Genomic DNA, 22,006 nt, shown 5'->3' on the forward strand with positions numbered 1-22,006 from the left:
CTCTTCTCCTCAGTTTGTCGTGGCCTCTTCGGTTCAGGATTGTTTTCTAAGGTTCTTTCCCTGTTGGCGTTGGCCTCTGGGGGGTCAGGTCGGGGAGCTTCATGCTCTTCTCTGGCGCAGGGGTTTCTGCTCTTTTGGTCCTGGTAGTAGGTTTGTTCGTCTGCAGCTGTCTCCTTCTTTTCTGGCGAAGAATGAGTCTGCTGCTTTCCGGAGGGATCCATGCGTTGTTGATGCTTGGCTGGTTCAGCCAGGGGTGCATCATGTGTTGTGTCCGGTTGCGACTTTCCACTGTTATTTGGGTGCCACGGCTTCGATGGCCGGGGATGCGCTTTGGGTTTACCCGATTTCCTTCCTTCCTGGGTCTCCCAGGTCGTCCGCAGAGTTATCAAGTCTAGCCAGCCTGCGGTCTGTTCTCGTGCTCATAATGTTCATAAGTTTGCTGCTTTCGCTGACATCTTTGGCAACATGTCTTGAGTTGACATTCAAATGCGGGGTTTTTGGAGGTCGAACAGAGTCCTGGTCACTCGTTACCCTGTCAGTGTTCCTGATCCTCATAGGGCCTGCTTTACATTGAGTCGGCGGTTGCAGCCAGTTGTCTCAGCTTCGAGTTGAGGAGCAAGGAGACCACATCCCGGGTAAGTCCCTGTTTTCTGTTATCTTTGGGTAGTTAGCTCCGGGGAGCCAACAGGGCTCCCTCTAGAAAACCAGTGTTGAATGTAATGAAATGCAATTTTCTAGGTGAGACCCAGAGGCTCCCCTGCACCCTCCTTCCCTCCGGTCGGCGGTGTTTTCACGTGTTTTGACATCCTGCCTCAGAACTGAAGGGTGGCTCACCGATGCAAGGGTCTGGGGCTCCCCCTTCCCCCTCCTGAGGAGGGGGGGGAGTTTGCACAGACAGTGGTGCAGCAACATGATGACATCATACTAGTTTGCTAATTTTCATTTGGGGAGTTCTGTCCACTCGTTCGACTTTCAGTAGCAATATTTTCACCAGAATAGGGGTCTGTTTTGGGGCATCTATCTTTCTGGATGCCAGACCCGGTCGATGGCAGACATGGAATGATTCCAACCACATGGGGGTTTCTATAGGCCATTGCTCCTCATGCCTCTCTCAGGAGGCCAGGTTCTGGCTCGTGGTCCCCGGTAGGTATAGAACTCCAATCGAATTGACTGATTTGACAGTCTAATACATACATATCAGCTCAATAAAGTCCGGGGAGCCTCCGGGACTCGCCTAGAAAATGAGGTTTTATTACATTCAACGCTGTTTTTTTTTTATTTTTTGCTCACAAAGGGGTTGTTAGTTATTAAAAGGTGTGCAGCCCAGGGGTTAGTGACAGTGGGCAGGCCACAGTAATAATTCAAGTTGTCAGGGAACAGGAAGCCTATACTTAGGCTTTTGAAGGCCCCTTCAGGTAGAACTACTGACCCTCCCTAGGATGCAACCCACAACAGTTAGCTAACTCCCAGGTACCTATATGCTGTTAGGTAAACAGAGGCATCACCTGAAAGTAAGTGTGCCCAGCCATTTCTGTTCCCCCTGGGGATCGAACTTTGGATCCTTGATTGTGAGTCAAGAACATAGATGAGAGGAGATCCTTGACTGGATCTGTTAAGATACAGTATTCTATGAAAATACTTACTACAGTACTAGAAAGTTAGATAAAATCAGGCATTTCTTGGGTAGTTTAATACAGACTAGTGAAAATTCTAATATTGTTACTGTATACATATAATGTGCTTTATATACATTTTATATTTGATTAATGTTATTATTTTCAGTGAGTGTGTTGCTTTACAAGATCCTTACTGTGTCTGGGACAAAAATAATCGTAAATGCCGCATGCTGGGTGGTGGGAAAGAGATGATCCAAAATATCAGTGATGGTGTTCATAGTGATTGTGGAAAACCAGAGAAGAAAACTCAAAAGCCATCACCTTCTGCCTCGGTTAATCCCGGTGCATCTGGCACTCCAATTCCTATTACTCCGGAGGATGATCTAGGTAAATGCGGAAAGATGTTTTATAGGTGTTTTAAATAAAAATATGAACTACTGTATACAAAAAATTGTCCCCAGAACAGAAAATGTAAACATCTTTTAATTACTATGAGTGAGTTTTAAAGTTGTCTGTATGTGTAAGTGTTACCCAATAATTTTTAGTGTATAGCAGGTTAGTGTCATATGCTTTTACCCTGTATGTAAAAGTTTGGAGGAATGAGGGAAAAACTTACATAATGTACTCAGGAATGATTGCTTAAAGATATTATATTTGAGTCATCTTACTTAATGCTTTGTATAAAATACCAGCTATTGATTGAACTTTTTTTGGGCTGCTTTTAGGCTAAATCACCATATGCTCACTGAGCCGAGATGAAAAGCCTAGTTTGCCACCCTGGGTGCCCATGGTGACACATGACTGTTGCAACCTGTACATGTTTGCCTGATCCAGCTTTGTTGCTTTTTATAGCAATTGCATCAATTGATCATTTTCCCCTCACACCCTGTGTTTGAATGTGGGACTCTGTTCCTTGCCCCTTGTCTATTTGGTATTGGGAAAATTCGATGTTTTCAGTGGGCACTGAGAATAGGCCTTGGCTGCCTTTTGATCTGGCCTATGTCTAGTCCCAAGGGTGGAGAGATTTTGTGGACTTTATGTCCAGGTAGAAGATCTTGTGTATCTTCCCTCCAAGTTTGAGCTTGAGGTCACCTGGGCTTCTTCTCAGATGTGTTCCTGAATGCTGATGTTTACATTCGATCTGCCACTTTTGCAGGATTCCCACAGTTTTCTCTCTCCTTCTAAGTGAAGTGAAATTTGATGTTGCTTATGATACAGGAAAGGGACCATGTGTCTTAAATGGACTAGAGTTAATTTGATTTTGGGTTCACTATTTCCTGGTATACGAGATTCTGGTTATTTTGGAGGTTCAGCAATGACAGGCGTTACAAATCTATGGGTGAAAGGATCTTTGAAACCAACAAGCAGTGATGAAGGCAACAGAAATAGCTGGCACCTGCACTTGGACAGTCTTAAAGAAGGTCAGTCCACTTGTCTGAAAGATGACCAATAACCAGGAAAGGTACTGCTGGGGGTAGGGCTTCTCAGGGAAGACAAGGTGTCCAGTTGGAACTATGTATGTGTTGATCTGCTACCTGGTGGTGCCAGGAGAGTTAGGACAGGTATACAATTTAACTATCCCATGCATTGATTTGACTCTTCTTTAGAGAGTTGTTGATGGTTTTGCTTTTCAGTTCAGTTTTCTGAGCACTTCATTTTGCTTGTTAGTTGATCTTTGATTTGCAAATACTCCCCTTGCCTTGCTGAGGGAAGCCAAATTTCAGTCCTGGGGCCAGATTCACGAAAGCACTTACGCAAACACTTACGAACCTGTACATCTTTTCTCAATCTTTGGCGGCTTTGTTTCCAATTATTAAACAGTTAATGAGCTCCGAAGCACCAGGAGGTTGTTTATAACAATAACAACATTTGAATGGGAAGTTTTCATGTTTGTAAACTGTTTAATAAATGTAACCAAAGCCGTCAAAGATTGAGGAAAGATGTACACGTTCGTAAGCGCTTGCGTAAGTGCTTTCGTGAATCTAGCCCCTGGCTCCCAGTAAGCTTTGAGTCTTAACACTTTTGCTGCCAAATCATGCGTGTTCTGTCGTAAAACCAAAAACCGGAGAGTGCGTGATGATGCAAACGGCATCGTTAATTAAAAAATTTTTAAACGTTCCATTTATTGTCCAAAAACTAAGTGACTTGTTTTAAAATGCACGCCAACATCTTCCCATTCTCTGTATACCCCACGTGGCATCCTGACCCCAACGTGTGGATGCCCACCCACACTGGAGGCTTACTGTTCTCATGACATCGCTCGTGACAGTCACGGCCTCCCCTCAAGTCAAAAAGTTTCCCCCATTCCGGTATTTTATCTCAATTATTTGTTGTTACCGGCTTTATAAACACTGCAAATTGACTTCCAGATGGATACTGATTAAGAACAGAGCCAATCAATGATGAAATCATTGAAAGAAACACACATGAGGGAAAAGTTATTGAATGTTCGTCGAAAGTATAGAAAAGTGAGACTTGTACAGTGGTGCCTCAATTAACGAATTTAATCCGTTCTGGCACTAATAGCATCATGTGAAATGCTTGTCTTGCGAAACAACAACACTGTCGTCGGAGGCATCCGAGAACCAGCGGGAATGCTAGGAAGCACCATGTGGTTTGCTTGTTAATCGAGCAAAAGCTCGTCAATCGAGACAAATTTTCTGCGAGTGGCTCGCTCGTTACTTGAAATGCTCGTAACTGGAGTCGCTCGTCACACGAGGTTCCACTGTATGTTCTTATACCCTTTACAGCCATTCTATTGCGCACAATTTTATACCAAGTTGAGCGACATAGCATGAAAATTGAGATGAGAAAGCTGAAAAGAGAATAAACATTGGAGTGTTGTGGTGAGCTCACGGGCAACACTCGGGCTACCTTATGGTGCGCGGTGGGTCTAAAGTATAGAAAAGTGAGACTTATATGTTCTTATATGCAAATATCAATTTACAGCATTCTATCGTGAACAATTTGATAGCAAATATAATGTTGTAGCATGAACATTGAGGCGTGAAAACTAAAAAGAAAAAAACATTGGAATGAGGTTGTGGGCTAACAGGCAAGTCTCGGCCAACCTTGCAGTGTGCAGCGGGTCACCCGCCAGGCCAGCGAAAGTGTTAAGAGGTAAATGTTTGGAGGCAGCTCTGGCTTGTCAGTGCTTAGTATCTAGGGAGTTACTGAAATTTTCAAAAAATATTTTGTCGCACGGGCCATTCAGAAGTTGCCACAGATATATTTTCATTTTTTCTATGTATTTTCATTGCTTTATAATTACTTTTTTATCGTATATGATGCACATTTGTGTCCTTTACAGTATGTATACAGTAGAACGTTCATGATGTTCCATGGAACTGTGATCCATGTGTTAGTAATGTGTCCACAACAAATCTTCATTGGTGCAATATTACCTGTACAATATTCAATATATTTACAATATGTACATTTCACACACTATTTATACAGTCACAAACTGTATTACACACTCAGTACTTCAGAAGCGAGTGGTAATCAAAGAAGCAGTCCATGGTACACAGCACGACTTCACACTCGATGCACCAGGTACAAACAGATTTTCGCTTCCAGTTTCTTCGTTCTGTGTGCTTGCAAATAACACACTTACGTACATCCTTGGCTTTAATACCTGTAGGTGGTATGTAGTCAAGCTTGTGAAGTGTAAGGTAGTTTTGAAAAGATTATAGGAAATGATCAATTTGTAAGGTAGTCATGAAAAGATCACTTTGTAAGGTAGGATTGAAAACATCCACGTAGTTTTGGAAAGATCTAGGAAAAGCCTAATGACAAAATTCTGGCCTGATATCACACATATCTTCACCTGTATATGGGAAAGTGTGTGCAACATCAGAATCATCAAATTGTGGTTTGTGTTACAAAATGATCACAGTTCTCCCTCGCAAATTCACCTGTGCTCCTTCTATTGCCACCACCACCACCACTGGCAATAAACACCACCATGGAAGCCCCTAACACACTGTTCATCTATGCTACTTGTATCAGAAGTATCATCACTGAACCCGGAAAACGATTCATCTATAGTATCATCTATAAAAATTGGAGATGACATGGGTGGGCATGGGTGGCACTCAGCTACTACTGGATATGATTGCTGTATTGTCCTCATCAGTGCTGTATCGCTTGTGTCCAACCCTTGTGTTAGGTCCTTATTGTGCCTAGTTTCATCAATATCATAAGCCTTATGTTCTTCAAACAATAAAATCTGAATTTCACCGATGGAGAGCGATCTTTCAACACCACGTCCAATATGGAAGTGGGAGCCAGAGGAGCATGCACCACCCATGGCTGCTCATTCAGAACTGATCCAGCCAGCAGCCCTAGAAAAATCTGGGAATTTTTTTCAAGATGGCTGCCCCTCACTGGCAGTCCCAGGAGTCCATTTCGTCTATTTTGAATGGTACGAAATCTTAAAATTATGTTATCTCAGCCTACGCTTTTTCCGCCACAATTGTCGGCTGGCGCAGTCCAGTGGTTAATGACCAAATCATGAGTAATCATATATATGGGCTAGGTCAACCCAGTATCTTCCTAAGGGTCCAAGTAGAGATGTCAACAGCTTCTGTACATGAAGAGACAACCATGCCATGAAGAGCCGTGACTGAGGAAAATGAAGCTATCAGGAACTTGGTCACCTGTTCTAAGAATATTCAAGTTGGATCAAATGATTCGCAAGTCCAGGGAAGTGTCAGGGATTGGGCTGTTAGTGAGGGAAGGTAGTGTAGCATTCATTTTAATCATGTGTGTGTGTATGTGAAGGAGTGATTTTTCCATATCTGCACTCTTCACAAAAAAGATGTACTGTATGTACATTGCACTAGCTTGCATGATCAAGGCCAACAACTTGCCAGCCACTTGCCTCCTCAGCCATCACCACATTTCTCTTAAGAACTCAGGTTTTTTAGTGGGGATCCCTGTCGGCTCCCTGATGCAATCTGAACTGATATAGTGTTATGTTGGGGGTGTCAGTCAGTTCTTATGCCTACCGGAGTCCACGAGCCAGAGCCTGGCCCCCTCAGAGAGGCACAGGTAGCAATAGCCTATGAACACTTTACATGTCATACTTGACATCGACCAGGAAAGGCACCCAGAAAGGTATGCAAAACAAAACAGACCACAGTCTGGCTAAAAATGGGACATACATACATACATAAGAACAAAAGAACTACCCCATAAAGAAAAACAAATGAACAACACTTCGTTCACCCGGATCCCTCAGTGGTTGCTTAAGCTTTGCTCTTCTGGTTTATCCTCTGGGCAGGGTTTGGCTACGGAGGCTGTTTCTGGTACCTTTGGAGCAGCCTCTTTCGTCACTTTTGTGATCACTAGATTCATGTCCCTGGGCCGGTTGCTGTGTCCCTGGCTTCCTTTTCGGGGATCAGTGCAATGGTGCCTTCTTCTCACTTGATGTATTCATGGACGCCTCGTCGGTTGGTTGGGGCTTGGTGATGGGTACTCCCCGGTCCGACTTGGGGCATTACCAGTTGTCCATGCGTCGGGCTGATAGCACGATGGTGGAGTTTGCAGAGGTGTGGCTGGAGGAGGATGGCACTGAATCCCTGTGGCTCATTTTCTCAACCGGAGGAGGGGTCATTCAGACCGTGGCTATTTGGAGCTGGTCGCTTTGGGTAGCTCTTTTTCCGAGTTCTTGGGGTTTAGCTCTCCTTGCTGCTCATACTCAGAGAGTATCCAACGTCTTGACTGATGGCCTGTAATGCTTCGTTCCTCTTTCCATGGAGTAAACAGTACATGCCACTTCCTTCCTTTGGGTTTGCCGTATGTACAGGAGCCCAAAGGTGGTCCTCTTTGCCAGCGAGGTACCTCACCGGCCCGACTTACTGAAAAAGGCAGATACCACAAAAAAATGCACGGGTTTTGACACCGAGCAAGCAGTGCCTGAAACCTAGGATAGGCTGGCCACCATGGGGCAAGGAAAACTCTCCCCCGATTGATAGGAATCCAGCTGAGCTAGAACCTAGAGCAACAGCTGGACTGGGGAAAAGAGGTACAGGAACCTCCACCTCAACCAGTCCTGCCAAAAAGCATCCACGGCGAGGGTCCCTCTATCAGGAAACAGCACCACTTACAATGGGAGTTGCCAAGACCACGCCAACATGAAGAGAGCCACATCTAGGCAGAAGTGGCAAGTCGGGCCACATAGTAAGTCACGCCAATGAGGTACCTCGCTGGTTCGCCTTCCTGCTTCACATTACGTGTCTGGTATTTCTGATGATTGTGTATCACCATTTGTATGAGGATCAGGTGGCCTCTCTGATGGTGTCCCACCTGTGGTCTTCATTTCAATGAAAGTATGAGATTTCTTGGTGGTCTATCTGACATTTTCTTTTTCTTCGTCAGATTTTGTCAGTGTTGGTCCAGGTTGTTTTTTTCCTTTCTCTCGTGGCTTTTTCTGGGTCGGCATCTCTTGCCAAATACTGTCGCTTTTTGTGCAACATTGGTGGAAACATTGCAGCTTGCATTCGGGGTGGATGTCACTTCTGCTTCGTTTTGCAAGCTTTTTCATGAATTTTTCACCTCTGGCCTGTTCTTGGTCATTGAACCAAGGTCATTAGTCTGAGCCTTCTTGGACTGGGTTTCTTCTTTTCTTTCTTCTCCTAAGTTTGTGGTAGCCTCTTCTGTTCATTTTGTTCATTTGCAGCCATCTCCTCCTTATACAGCAAAGGATGAGACGGTGGCCTTCCGAAGGGGTTCGTTTGTGATGGATGCTTGGTTGGATAGACCGGTGGTGCTTCACGTTCCGTGTCCGGTAGCTGCTTTACACTGCTACCTGCGAGCCACCGTTTCTGTGTTGGTGGATGGGCTCTAGGTTGATCTGATTTCCCTGGTTCCCTGTTCTAGGGCTCATGTTTCTCGGGTTGTCTGCAGTGTCATTATGGCTAGCCAGCTTGCGGTCTACCCTTGCACCCATGATGTTTACCAATATGCCACTCTTTTGGCTGTCCTTGGTCTTGGGGACCATATTCGGGTGCAGGGGTTATGACTGGAACAGGTAATCACTGTGGCCTGGATCACCAAATGATGATGATTTAATATGAGGGTTAACTGTTAACACTGACATGATACTATGATGTATTACCTAGCAACACCACTTGTGCAGTCATTAGGAGGGAAAAACTGTCACACAAATTGGATGCATCAAGGAGAGAAAAGTGTGAAGTTCAGTGATCCTTCTGATGGTCTTTCTAGGGTAGACTGAGAATTCTCTATAGTTCCCTCTTTTCATGACATGGTAGGTGGCTTGAAAAGATCCCTGTTGAACTAGAAATGTGAATCACGTTGACTATGTTGTAATTTGGCTATATCAAGGGAAGAGCAGGACATTTGCCTAAGGAAGTGACAGATTGGCTAACTCAGAAAAAACTTCTCAGCTTCACTCAAACCATTAATTTTATATTTTGTTTCCTGTATAAACAAAAAATTTGCTGAATGTCTATTAAACCTGTGCATAAATTATCGTATATATGGCCTATGCACAAATCATTCTTGATTGTATAAAATCAAAATGATTGCTAATATCTAATTTAAACATCTTCCACAGATCATAAAGTACCAAGCAGCCAAAGTGTCCCATTACATTTTACAGCTGAAACTTTGGCCATAGCTGTAGCATCTGCAACCATAGGTGCACTCATCCTGGGCTTCATTACTGGATTCTTTTGTGGAAAAAAGTGCAACAAAGATGAAGACAACCAGTTGTATGCTGATACAGATTATGAGTATTTTGATCAGAGACAAAATGCCAATAGGTATGTATTTTTTTTCTTGTTTATGCTTTACCAATTGTAAAACAGTCTACAGGTGATGTATTTAGATGAATGAAATATGTTAATATGAGAAGTGATAAAAATTTTCATATTACATTTTAATACAATTTTTGTAGTTCTTTTTGGGGTGATATTTTAATTTTATTTTCGCTTCATGATGTTTCAGACAGATAATGACAATAGTTTAATTGCATTGACCAAAATTATAGAATTATCATATATATTCTTACATCATGATAGATATTAAATTCCAGTCATTAACAATTGTATTTTAAAAAATGATCTATTTTGAGAATGACTTTAAACACATTTTTCACATTCAGGATAACACTCGTGTGGCTGGTTTGCCTCTCGAAAAGTTTCAATTAGCTTTAGCTATACAGTATTTCTGGAAGAGCCCCTTAGTGGCTTCCAGAAGCTAGCTCACTGAGATAGCTTCCCACTACTGAATCATATCGTTCATAGGAATCCTGTTGACCTTCAGGGGGAACAGGGTCAGAAACCTGGCCCTCTGATAGAGGCAAGAGAGCTTGGTGATTATGATGATCATGCACACTGAGAAGGCATCCACAAGGTACGTGAAGTACAGTAATGCAGACAAATGCATGGTTCATGAAACAGCCAGCAGACTCCACAAATGATTCGTGCAGATCCAAACGGTTTGCTGGATCTTGGCTCAAGCCCCTTAGTACACAAAGCCTTCTGTCCAATTTCCATGGAGTGGACCATTGACAGTGCATCCTTCCATTGGCTTTGCAAGATGTTTAGTCACCCAGAGGTGGATCTCTCTGCATCGGTGTGGAACAGGCAGCTTCCCTCCTGCCTGGCTCCATTCCTCGATTGTAAGACTCGTGGTGGATGCCTTTCAACTGGACTGGTCGAGGGTCCTGTTCATTTGTTGCTCAGGGTGTTGTCCAGGTTAGAGAAATACTTAGGCAAGGTGATCCTTCTGGCTCTGTGGTTTCTAGCCTTTCCGGCCAGGTGTCCATCTCTTTCAGAAGGTTAGCCTGGTTACTTGCCTTGCTAGCTTGACATTCACTGATCTATGAATCTGGAGTTATAATTGAATGTTTACCACCATTTCTATAGAGGCACAGGTGGCTGTATTGTTGGTGTTGCACCTAGATCTTTTGTTATGGTGACAGTATGAAGTTTCTTGGCACTCCTTTTGCCCCTTTGTGATCATCATCCTTCTTCTGTTTCTGTTCCAGATTTTTTTCCTGGTTGTTTATTGATTGCCTTCTTACTGTTGCCTCTTGTTACTCAACTTTGGTAGAGCTGCTCTTGTTGGTATTTGATATTGTTACTGCCTCGGTGCCATTTTGTAAGTTGTTTCATCCTTTCACATCCCCTTGGATCATGGTGGCCCATTCAATTTAGATTATCTTTATTCTTTATTAAGGTGTTGGTTTTGTTGGCTTTTGCCTACAGTTGTAGGGTTGAGTAGTTTCACGCTATCCTTTGGAGACATGGGTTCTGTTCCTTCAGCACTGGTGAGCAGTTTCTTAGTAGTTTGCAGCTTTCTCCATCTTTTCTGATGAGGAATAGGTCGGTTGGCTTCCAGGTTGCATCCTGTGGCATCAGTCCATCGCTATATGTATGCCACCCACACTGCTTTGGTGGATGCCCTATTTGTTGAGCCTTGGTTCCCTGTTCCAAGGCATGTTTTTTTCTAGGCTGTCCTCAATGTCATTAAAGCTGGCCAGCCTGTGTGTGGTCTACCCATGGTGTCACAATGTTCAATGTTCATGTCACAATTCAATTAAGTGTATTTTTTTATCTTTGAAAATCCAAGTTTTACTGTGCTGTGAGATTATGCTGTGCAACTGCTAAGGTAGTATGTATATTTGGAATGTTTTTCATATATGACACGTCTTTTGTGTTGTGACTAAACCAGCCCTGTGACCCAGTCTTTTTTGCTGACTGTCTCTCCAGCAAGAGAACTAGTTCCAGGATTCAACCTGAATACTTTAACTGTTGCATTTCCTATCTACAGTATCTCATTCCTGATGAGAAGGTGCTGTATGTTCAAAGTGATGCGAGGAAGTCCTTTCAACAACTGAACCAGGTGATCTGGCTGAACTCCATGGCTCCCACTCTTTTTAATGTACAGGAGCTGGGTATTGTCAGTTCGAGGAGTCTCTGGATGCTTGAGGGAGAGGTGTTCACGAAAAGGGGTGTGAAAACAATGGCCATTGTTTTCACCTACATGTCCTAGGGCTGATTTTCCAGCCTGTCCTCCTAAGGTTTCCCAACGTCAAGAAATTGGTCAAATTAAAATGTCCTCTCCTAACCTATCAGAGGACTCAAAACAGAAAATGGGACAGTACATCACTTTTGCGAGCCACTCCCATTTTCAAGTACGACAATTTTTGGCCTTATGCAAGGCATATGATCGAAATGTGACATTCTTTGTAAGAGGACAGGTTGGATTTTCAGGCTTTGGGATTTGAGAGGTCTCTGGTTCCTGGCAACTCAGGTAGTTGCTATTTTGCTCCTCCCTGATTAATTTTAGGTTTTTCCATCTTTTCTGTTGTTAGATAGCTTCAGAGAGCCACCACAGAGCTCCTCCAGAAAATCAGCATTGAATGTAATGAAACATCTTTTTCCTGGTCGTCCAAACTAACCTGTTGTTGGCCGGAAGTGGGAGTTCCAGGATGCAACCTGTTGGTAGCTTTGAACACTAAGCTTTCAGTGAACCATTTGTATAAGAGTTTACAAGTGATATTTGGATAAGTTTACATTTGCGTAGTCTCTTGGCTGCTTCGATGCTTAGTTTTGTGAACCATGCAATATTGCTTCACTTCCTTTCTGGATGCTTTCTCAGTGTAAGTAATCATATCAATACTCAGCTCTCTGCATTGAGGGGGGGGGGGGGGTGCCTCTTCTGGTTCTGGTCCCAGTAAACCTCAATCAGAACTTCTACGGCTGATATGACACAGTAGTGGGAAGCTATCTCTCCAAGCTAGCTTCGGGGAGCCTCTGGGGTTCTACCAGAAAGAGGCATCTCATTACATTTAATGCTGTTTTTTCTTCAACTATTATTTCCCACATTAAAAACAAACTTGAAAGCATATATGCCAAGATGTTTACAAAAAGTGCTTTGATTATAGTACATTTGCTTTTACTTCTAATTGCAATAAACATTTTTCTTTATCTTGGTGTTAATTTTTTGGTTATTACCCAACTTATTTTTGCACATTTTATTTCTTTCCATTTTATCTTTTTTATGTTAAGTACTGTATTCAAATTCTAGATCTCTATTGTAAAAACAGTTTTTGAAAAATACTTTGAAGATGTGCTTGAGAGCTAATATTAGTGATACAAATGCAGTTGCATATAGTGACTCTTGGATTTATCTTTCCACAAGCCCTTATGGTTTCCACTTGTTTTCTCCATATTTCTGTATTTCACTGTCAGTATCTTGAAGAGTGGAGAGAATTCCCCAAATGTAATTGTGGCCAGTAACATAAATTGACTCCACTTTCACTTGTAAACGGAAAGCGGTCATGGTCAGGCTGGAGAGTTTGGCGCCATGGCACTACTCGGCACTTGCTCCTCTCAGTACCCGTACTCGACTGCCTCTCATCCTGAAGCGGCTCCTCACTTCCATCCACCTCCCAACAAGATCTAGAGGTACTACTGCTTCAAAAATCACTAAGACACTCTTACATTGCCACCGAGGCTAGAAACTTCACTGCCTTTTCATTTCACATGCTCAAATTTATTTGAACCTCAAGAATTTGTTTCTGAGCCACGTTGGCATGAGCAAGGGCAATATTCTGTGTGCACCTTCACAGTAGAGGTGAGATACTGAAGAATTAAATTTCTGCCTATCAGCAGGCATCTCTAAGGGAAGTGGCACTAGGACTGACAGAAGCATAACTAGGGCTTTGCATTGTGACAACAAAGCTGTGCCCTCTGATCAGTGAGACTGAAAAAGCAGCACCTTGCGAGTGCGTGATTTACCATCTTATCACAAGCACATCATGTGTTAGGAGATTTACAATAAATGGCACTTAATCATTAACTGTTCTAAAGTATATATGTATGCCTGTTGGTATTTAATAATTCAATATTATTCAAACTGCTGGTCATTTCAACAAGTGGAAATCATGTAAAGCTGTGTTATGTATATCTTCTTTATACTATCTTATAATTTACAATTTACAAAATCTCTGTTCTGTGTCACACCTTTCATATAGCATTACAGTAATAATAAATTAATTTAAAAGGAATATTATTTACTGCATTTAAGAGTTTACATCTTATGAATAATAATTAAAATTTGTATTGATTTAATTTACAGCTTTAATTTTTAGTTTACTGATAAAAAACCAGCGTTGAATGTAATGAAACGCCATTTTCTGGGTGAGTCCCGGAGGCTCCCCGGAGCTATCCCAGGCTGATATGCTAATGTCAGACTTTGGCATCAGTCATGTGTATGGAGTTCTTAGGCCTACCGGGGACCACGGCCAGAACCGGGCCCCCTCAGAGAGGCAAGGGGAGCAATGGCCTATAGAAGCCCCCGTGTAGTTGGAAGCATTCTATGTCTGCCATCGACCGGAACAGGCACCCAGAAAGGTAAGCGCCCCAAAACAAACCCCTATTCTGGTTAAAATTGCTACCTAATACCGAACTAGTGGATAGAACTCCCCAACCGAAAACAAGCAAATTAGTGTGACGTCACACACTGCCGCGCCGCTGTCTGCGCAGCTCCCCCCTCCCCGGGAGGGGGAAGGGGGAGCCCCAGACCCCCCGCGCCGGCTACCCACACCTCAGTTCTTGAGGCTGGATGTCAAAAACGCGAAAAACCGCCGACCGGAGGGAGGGAGAGATGCCGGGGAGCCTCCGGGACTCACCCAGAAAATGGCGTTTCATTACATTCAACGCTGGTTTTCTGGGGGGAGCCCCGTCGGCTCCCCGGAGCTAACTACCCACAGACAGAAAAAGAGGGACTTACCCGGGAGGCGGTCGTCGCTCACCCCTCAACTCGAAGCCGAGACAACTGGCTGCAACCGCCGACCCAAAGCAACACAGGCCCGACGAGGGCCAGGGACATTCACAAGGTAACGAGCAGCCAGGACCCTGTTCGACCGCCAAAATCCCCGCGCCCGAATATCAGACCAAGACATATTCCCAAAGACGGCAGCAAGAGCCGCGAACTTACGAACGTCATGGGCACGGGGATAGACCGCAGGCTGGCTAGACCTAATAACCCTGCGGACGACCTGAGAGACCCGAACCCGCGAACAGGGAAGAAGGGAAACCGGATCAACCCACAGCGCGTCCCCGGACACAGAAGCTGTGGCGCGCAAATAACGGCGAAGCGCCGCAACTGGACACAAAACATGATGCACCCCCGGCCTGACCAACCAAGCATCAACCAGGACGGCTCAGGCGACGCATGAGCAGGCCGGAGGTGAAACAATGCACGAGACAGCTTGCGAAACGGCGCAGACGTAACATCGATACCGAAAGCAAGCTGAAGCGGCTCCGCCAGCGCCGCACGATACGAAGCGACAGTGTTAGGCATAAGATGACGGTCCTGAAACAACCACGAGAGGAAGGACAAGACCACCCGAACAGACAAGGAACTAACACGACGAAGACGCAAAAAGAAACGGAAGGACCGCCAGGAAACCTCATACTGCCGCCGAGAAGAAGCCCTCAGGTGGGACACCAACAAGGAGGCCACCTGATCACCATAGAGATGATGATAGACTCGAGTCAAAAAAACCATACGCGAAGACTCGAGGAGAAGATCGAACCAGCTACGTGACGTACCGGCCCGATCTGCTGAAAGAGGCGGAGCCGCGGGAAAACCCTCGGGTTCGGACACCGAGCAACCAGCGCCTGAAACCAAGGCTGGGCCGGCCACCAAGGGGCCAGAAGGACAACCCTCCCCTGGTAAGTCTCTAAGCGAGTCAGGACCTGGAGCAACAGCCGAACTGGGGGAAAGAGGTACAGGAACCCCCACCTCGACCAGTCGAGCCGAAAGGCATCGACCCCGACGGCCTCGCAATCGGGGAAGGGCGCCGCATAAACGGGAAGACGCCGCGACCACGCCGACGCGAAGAGGTCCACCTCGGGGCGCCCGAACGTCTGGCAAAGCCAACGGAAGGACTCGTCGTCGACCGTCCACTCCGTGGAGAGGGGAACGAAGCGAGACAGGGCGTCGGCCAAGACGTTGGACACGCCCCGTACGTGAACCGCCAGGAGAGCCAAACCCCGAGAACTCAGCAGACGAGTCACCCGAAGCGACCAACCCCAAAGAGACAAGGACCGCATCGAACCCCCGCGGTTCAGGCAATGAACCACCGGAGAGCAGTCCGAATGGAGCCGAATCGTCGATCCGCGGGCCACCCGAATCCTCCCCAGAGCAAACCACACTGCCGCGAACTCCCGCACCGTACTGTGAGCTCGACGGAAGGACGGATCCCAACGCCCCTGGCCGGCCTGGTGAGCACTGGTCACAAAACCCCAGCCGAGAGACGACGCATCCGTGTACACATCGAGCGAGGGCTCGGGTAGGCGCCAAGGCACTGAACCCCGAAAAACCCGAAGAGGAAGCCGGTGACGCAGCAACCGACGCAAGTCCCCCGGGGGTCGAACTCTGCGATCGCGAGAGAGGCGGAAGGGGGAACCCCGAAGGAACCAGAACAGCCGTCGAAGCCAAACCCGACCCGGCGGGTAGACCACCATCGCGAAGTTCAGGCTCCCGCACAGCCCCTCGAGCAACCGCCGGGTGACCCGAGGGCCCTCCAGAAACAGACGAAGGCGGGACCGCAGCCGCAGGAGAGACTCCGGAGGGAGAGACAAGGAGGCGGTCCGAGAGTCCCACACGAGACCCAGCCAAGTCCGAACCTGAGAGGGAACCAGATGGGACTTCCTCCAGTTCACCAAGAACCCGAACCCGGCGAGCTGGGAAAGAACCAAATCCCTGGCTAGCAAGCAAGCTGACTGGCTGGGAGCCCAAACCAGCCAGTCGTCGAGGTAGGCCAACACCCGAACACCTAGGAGACGCAAACGAGCCACCACAACCCGTGTAAGGCGTGTGAACACGCGAGGTGCCAGGTTCAACCCGAACGGGAGACAACGAAAGCGGTAACTCAGACGCCCCACTACAAAACCGAGCCAGTCCCTGAACCGCGGATGAATCGGGACATGCCAATAAGCGTCCCGGAGGTCCAGGGACACCATCCAAGCACCCGGCTCCAAGAGGAGCCGAACCTGAGACAGCGTAGTCATCCGAAAGGAGGGGCAATGAACCCAGGGGTTCAGACGGGACAAGTCCAGAATGAACCGCAGGTCCGCGCAGTCCCGTTTCGGAACCGGAAACAGACGGGAAACCCATCTGAGGGACGACGTCGTTTCGACGACGCCCAAGCGTACCCACTCCAAGACGACTCGACAGAGCGCAGGGGAAGAAGCCTGCCCCGCCAGCCCCGACCCCCCAAAGGGGGGAGGGGCCACCCAACGCCACCGCAGGCCGCGAGACACGACCCGAAAGGCCCACGAATCGTGGGACCAGGCGCGGGCGAACAGCGCAAGCCGCCCCCCCATCGCCCCGTCAAAGGGGCAAACCGCGAAAGGGCCGGCGACCCTTACGAGACCCAGAACCCCGCACAGCGCGAACACCGCGCCGACCAGACGAGGGAGGGTCCGCAGGAGGAGCCAACCCCAAACCTGACACCAGAGGCCTACCACGACGAGAGGAACCCCGAGCCCTGGCACGACCTTTCCGGGAAGACCCACCCCGGGACCCCCGGAAAACCAACAAGTCCGACATCGGACGACAAGCCGCCGACGCAGCCTGAATAAACTGCGCCACGGCCGACTCCCCAAACAGGAGAGGACAAAAAGGTGAAGAACGCCTAAGAGCCAGAGCCCAAGCAGATTCCACGGAGGAACCCAGCACCGCCTGCCGACACGCGAGACGGGAAGCATAGAACAGGGAAACCGCATCCCGCAAAATCGGCGTGAACAGCTTCAACAAGGCAGCCGACGAACGCGCAGCCGAGGACAAGGTGCCGGACCCCGGGACGGACCCAAGCGTCCCCACATCCTCCACGAGCCAATCCGAAGACAGCTCCAGGAGGGAAAAGAACCGCAAGGCCGAACACAAAAGGCCCCGAGCGCGCAAGTCCTCCGCCACGAGCGCCGCCGAAAGGGAGGGAACCTGCACATGGAGCTGAATAACGCCCACATCGCGGGGAAGGGCAGGGGCAAACAAGCACTCATTTAGGTACTCAAGTTCACCCCCCAGGAAAACCTGAAGCACCGTGGAAGCTTCCCGCCACTCCAGCGTGCGGGAACGACAGAAGGAATGCCAGGAATCCAGACCAAACAAGGGGCAGTCTGCTAGCCAGGATGACTCCGGAACCTCGTAACGGAGCCAGAAAGGGAACGAAGTCCCAAACCTGAACGTGGACGGATCCATTTCCGAGGCATAATCCGGGTCACGCAGGAGGTAAGCTGCAAAGGCCGCGCGCACCACACCAGGTTGGATGCGATAAGCCGAAAACCTCCTGAAGGACGGAACCGACGTACCCGGGGGAACACGGAACCGTACCCGGGGAGGGGCCGACACCAAATCCAACTCGTACGCAGAGGGGGGGAAAGAAAACCCCACTCCTTGTAACAATAAGCCCCGCTCAGTGGGAAGAAAAACCCAGGCGGGGTCCAGCGGGGCCCAAGGCCCCCAAGTCAGCCCCTCCCCAGCCTCGAGGTCCGTCACCACAGGACCCGAGGCCGAGTCCTCTCCCCAAGCCCCGACCCCACAAGACAAGGACGGAGCAGCCGGAAAAGCTGGAGGAAGGGGGGCCCACTGGTCAGACCCTGAAGCTTCGGCCGGGAGACAAGACTCGAATGCCTCTGCCGCCCCCCCGGAAGGGGCAACCCCCGAAGCTGCCCGAGTCTCGAGATCAAGTAACCCCTGCTCCGACCCCGAAACCCTCAGACGCTTCGGGGCCGGAAGCAGGGGCGGGGGACCAGAACGAACAGAAGGGGAAGGACGAGGAGGTGCGGACTGAACCAGGATCGAAGCGACCCCCACCCCCAAGTCCGGGTCTCGAAAAGCAAAGCGGGGCAGCCCCGGGGCATCCGGGGAAGCAACCAACCGAGCGCGTTGCAACAGACGAAACCTAGACTGCAACGCACGTGCCGCCTGTACCCGAATAGAATCATCAGAGGATTGGGTAAATTGAGTCACAAGCAAGCAGCAACACTCACAGGACTCAGGGTCGAAAGTATCACCGACCCAACAGGCAGCGTGGCAGAGGCAAAAACAATGAGGGTCACCCTGAGACAAGGGGACCGAGCAACCCTCAAACTCGCACACAGCGAGTGGGGACTCCGGGGTCACATCCATCGGACCCACGCGCCCCCTAGGGGATTCCCAGGGTCCTGAGCGTTTACTTTAAGAGGACTCGCGCTCAGGTAGTCCCAGGCAGGGTGCTGCAAACCGGCGCCCAAAACTACCAAGCAAACTTCTAAAGCTGAACCCCAGGGACGTGTACACTCACGGGGACCTAGCAGGGGGCGCCACCGAGGAGAACAGTGGAAGGGCAAAAACAAACTGAATAAAATGACAGAACCCCCCACCAGGCAAAAAACAAAAAGAAAAACAAAACCCCGCAAGAGGACAGCGAACCCCAAGGAACAGAGCCGGCCGCGATGTCGGGAATTACAAGCTGAGCAGCACCCTGCGCCCCTACCAGTGCAAACTGCCTCTTACCTGCCGGTAACAAGGGAGAACAGAACACCCAAGAGCCCAACAGGCGGCCGAAAAACCGAAAGGTAAAACGGACCAGCAGAGGCAGACCCCGAGGAGCCTGTGGAAGGTGGCCCCAAGCCCCAAGGGCAGTACTTACAGGGCACCTAGGGAAGGCAGCCCTAGGCGCATGCAGCCCGAGTACTGAAGATAACTCCTGGCTCTCGCACCCACAAAACTAACACCACACTCAAAGCACAGTGCAGTAGCGACACCGGAGCCAGAGCACACGACCACCGCCAATAGCATCAGCCTCAAGAACTAAGGTGTGGGTAGCCGGCGCGGGGGGTCTGGGGCTCCCCCTTCCCCCTCCCGGGGAGGGGGGAGCTGCGCAGACAGCGGCGCGGCAGTGTGTGACGTCACACTAATTTGCTTGTTTTCGGTTGGGGAGTTCTATCCACTAGTTCGGTATTAGGTAGCAATTTTAACCAGAATAGGGGTTTGTTTTGGGGCGCTTACCTTTCTGGGTGCCTGTTCCGGTCGATGGCAGACATAGAATGCTTCCAACTACACGGGGGCTTCTATAGGCCATTGCTCCCCTTGCCTCTCTGAGGGGGCCCGGTTCTGGCCGTGGTCCCCGGTAGGCCTAAGAACTCCATACACATGACTGATGCCAAAGTCTGACATTAGCATATCAGCCTGGGATAGCTCCGGGGAGCCGACGGGGCTCCCCCCAGAAAGTGAGATGTAACTGACTTTAATTGCCAAAGTTTTAAGGTGTATTTCTGGCAAGAATATGTAGATTTACCTTTTTCTTGGGCTAGTCATTACCATAACAAATTGAAAGGAAGCAAGTTCGAAGGTTTAATGAGTGGAATATTGTGGCTTTCTGGGGGGGGAGCCTCTTTGGCTCCCCGGAGCTTACTAGGCTGATATACTAATGTCAGACTTTGGCATCAGTCATGTGTATGGAGTTCTGTGGGCCTACCGGAGACCACAAGCCAGAACCTGGCCCCCTCAGAGAGGCAAGGGAAGCAATGGCCTATAGAAGCCCCCGTGTGGTTGGAAGCATTCTATGTCTGCCATTGACCGGGTCGGGCACTTTTTTGGTAAGCGTCCCAAAACAAACCCCTATTCTGGTTAAAATTTTGCTAGCAACAGGCAAACAAGTGGATAGAACGCCCCTAAAAGAAACGAAAATGAGTATGACGTCACACGTCGCTGCGCCGCTGTCTGCGCAGCTCCCACCTTCCCGGGAGGGGCAAGGGGGAGCCCCAGACCCCCGCGCCGGCTATCCACCCTTCAGTTCTAAGGCTGATGCTAGAGGCAGAGGTCGTGTGCTCTGGCTCCAGTGGTTTTTCAGCACTGTGCTTCGGGTGTGGTGGCTGTGTTCCAGGGGTGCAAGAGCCAGGAGTTATTCCACATTACTCGGGCTGCATGCGCTTAGGGTTATTGTATCTAGGTGCCCTGTAAGTACTGCCCTTGAGGCTTGGAGTTACCTTCCACAAGTTCCTTGGGTCCTGCCTCTATTTGGCTGTTTAACTGCTTGGCTTTTTGGCTGCCCTTTGGATGCTTGGGTGCTTTGTCTCCCTTGTTTACCTTAGGGTAAGAGGGAGTTTGCACTGGTACGGGGCGCAAGGTGCTGTGCAGCTTGTTTTCACCATTCAAAGAGGCCGGCTCTGTTCCTTGGGGTACGTTATCTTCTTGCGAGGTTTTTTTGTTTTTTTGTTTTTGCCTTGTAGGGGGGTCTGCCTTGCTTGCCCCTTGGTGTATGACCTGATATGGTTCTTCTGGTAGTGCCCCCTGCTAGGTCCCCATGAGTGTACACATCCCTGGGGTTCAGCTTTAGACAGTTGATTGGTAGTTTTGGGCGCCGGTTAGCAGTACCCTGCCTGGGATTTCCTGAGCGTGAGTACCGTCTCAGGACCCTGGGAAACCCTTCGGGGGCATGTGGGTCCGATGAATGTGACCCCCTGAGTTCCCACTCCTTCGTGCGAGTTTGAGGGTTGCTCTGTCCCCTTGTCTCAAGGTGACTCTCACTGATTTTGCCTTTGTCACGCTGCCTGTTGGGTTGGTGACACTTTCAACCCGGAGTCCTGTGAGTTCTCTTGCTTGCTTATGACTCAGTTTACCCAGTCTACTGATGGTCTTTTATGGGTACAGGTGGCACAGGCATTGCATGTACGCTTTAGGTTGTTGCAACGCGCTCGGTTGGCTGCTCACCCAGATGCCCTGAGGCTGCCCCGTTTTGTTTATAGTGACCCGGACATGGGGGTGGGGGTCGCTTCGACCTTGGTTCAGTCCGCACCCTCCTCCTCCTTCCCCACCTGTGGTGTGTCCTGGCCCCCCCCCCCCCCCCCCCCTCTGCTTCCAGCCCCAAGGCGTCTGAGGGTTTCGGAATCGAGGCAGGGTTTAGATGGTCTTGAGACTCGGGCAGTTTCGGGGGATGCCCCTTCCAGTGTGGTGACAGAGGCATTCGAGTCCGATCCCCCTGCCGCAGCCTCCGAGTATAACCAGTGGGCTCCCTTCCGTCTGGCTTATGAGGCTGCACCAGCTTTTTCTTTTGAGGCCGGTGCGTTGGGGGATGACTCGGTTCCGGGTCCTGTGGAGGAGGATCTTGGGGCTGGGGAAGGCCTGACTTAGGGGCCTTAGGCCCTGCTGGACCCCGCCTCAGTTTTTCTGCCCTCTGAGTGGGGCTTACTGTTACAAGGAGTGGGGTTCTCTTATCCCCCTTCTACGTACGAGTTGGATTTGGTGTCTGCCCCTCCCCGGGTTCAGTTCCGTGTCCCCCCAGGTGCGTCGGTTACTCCTTCCGGAGGTTTTCGGCTTACCGCATCCTACCATCTGCAGTGCGGGTGGGCCTT

General features: G+C 48.8%; 1 protein-coding gene across 8 annotated transcripts in view; it reads left to right on the plus strand.

Moving 5' to 3' along the window:
* Positions 1-22,006, plus strand: part of Sema1a (semaphorin 1a) — a 1,083,998-nt gene that overhangs the window by 1,044,319 nt on the left and 17,673 nt on the right. For 4 of the 8 annotated variants that reach the window (XM_069303896.1, XM_069303899.1, XM_069303897.1 and 1 more), the window contains exons 13-14: positions 1,783-2,003; positions 9,202-9,409. In XM_069303896.1, coding sequence (XP_069159997.1) covers positions 1,783-2,003; positions 9,202-9,409 — 429 coding nt within the window. Of the gene's footprint in view, positions 1-1,782; positions 2,004-9,201; positions 9,410-12,931; positions 13,064-22,006 lie in introns of all 8 variants that reach the window. The other 4 variants (XM_069303901.1, XM_069303903.1, XM_069303902.1 and 1 more) reach the window with 2 other exon arrangements.

This window comes from Procambarus clarkii, chromosome 51, assembly GCF_040958095.1.
Source record: "Procambarus clarkii isolate CNS0578487 chromosome 51, FALCON_Pclarkii_2.0, whole genome shotgun sequence".
NCBI classification, from domain to species: domain Eukaryota; kingdom Metazoa; phylum Arthropoda; class Malacostraca; order Decapoda; family Cambaridae; genus Procambarus; species Procambarus clarkii.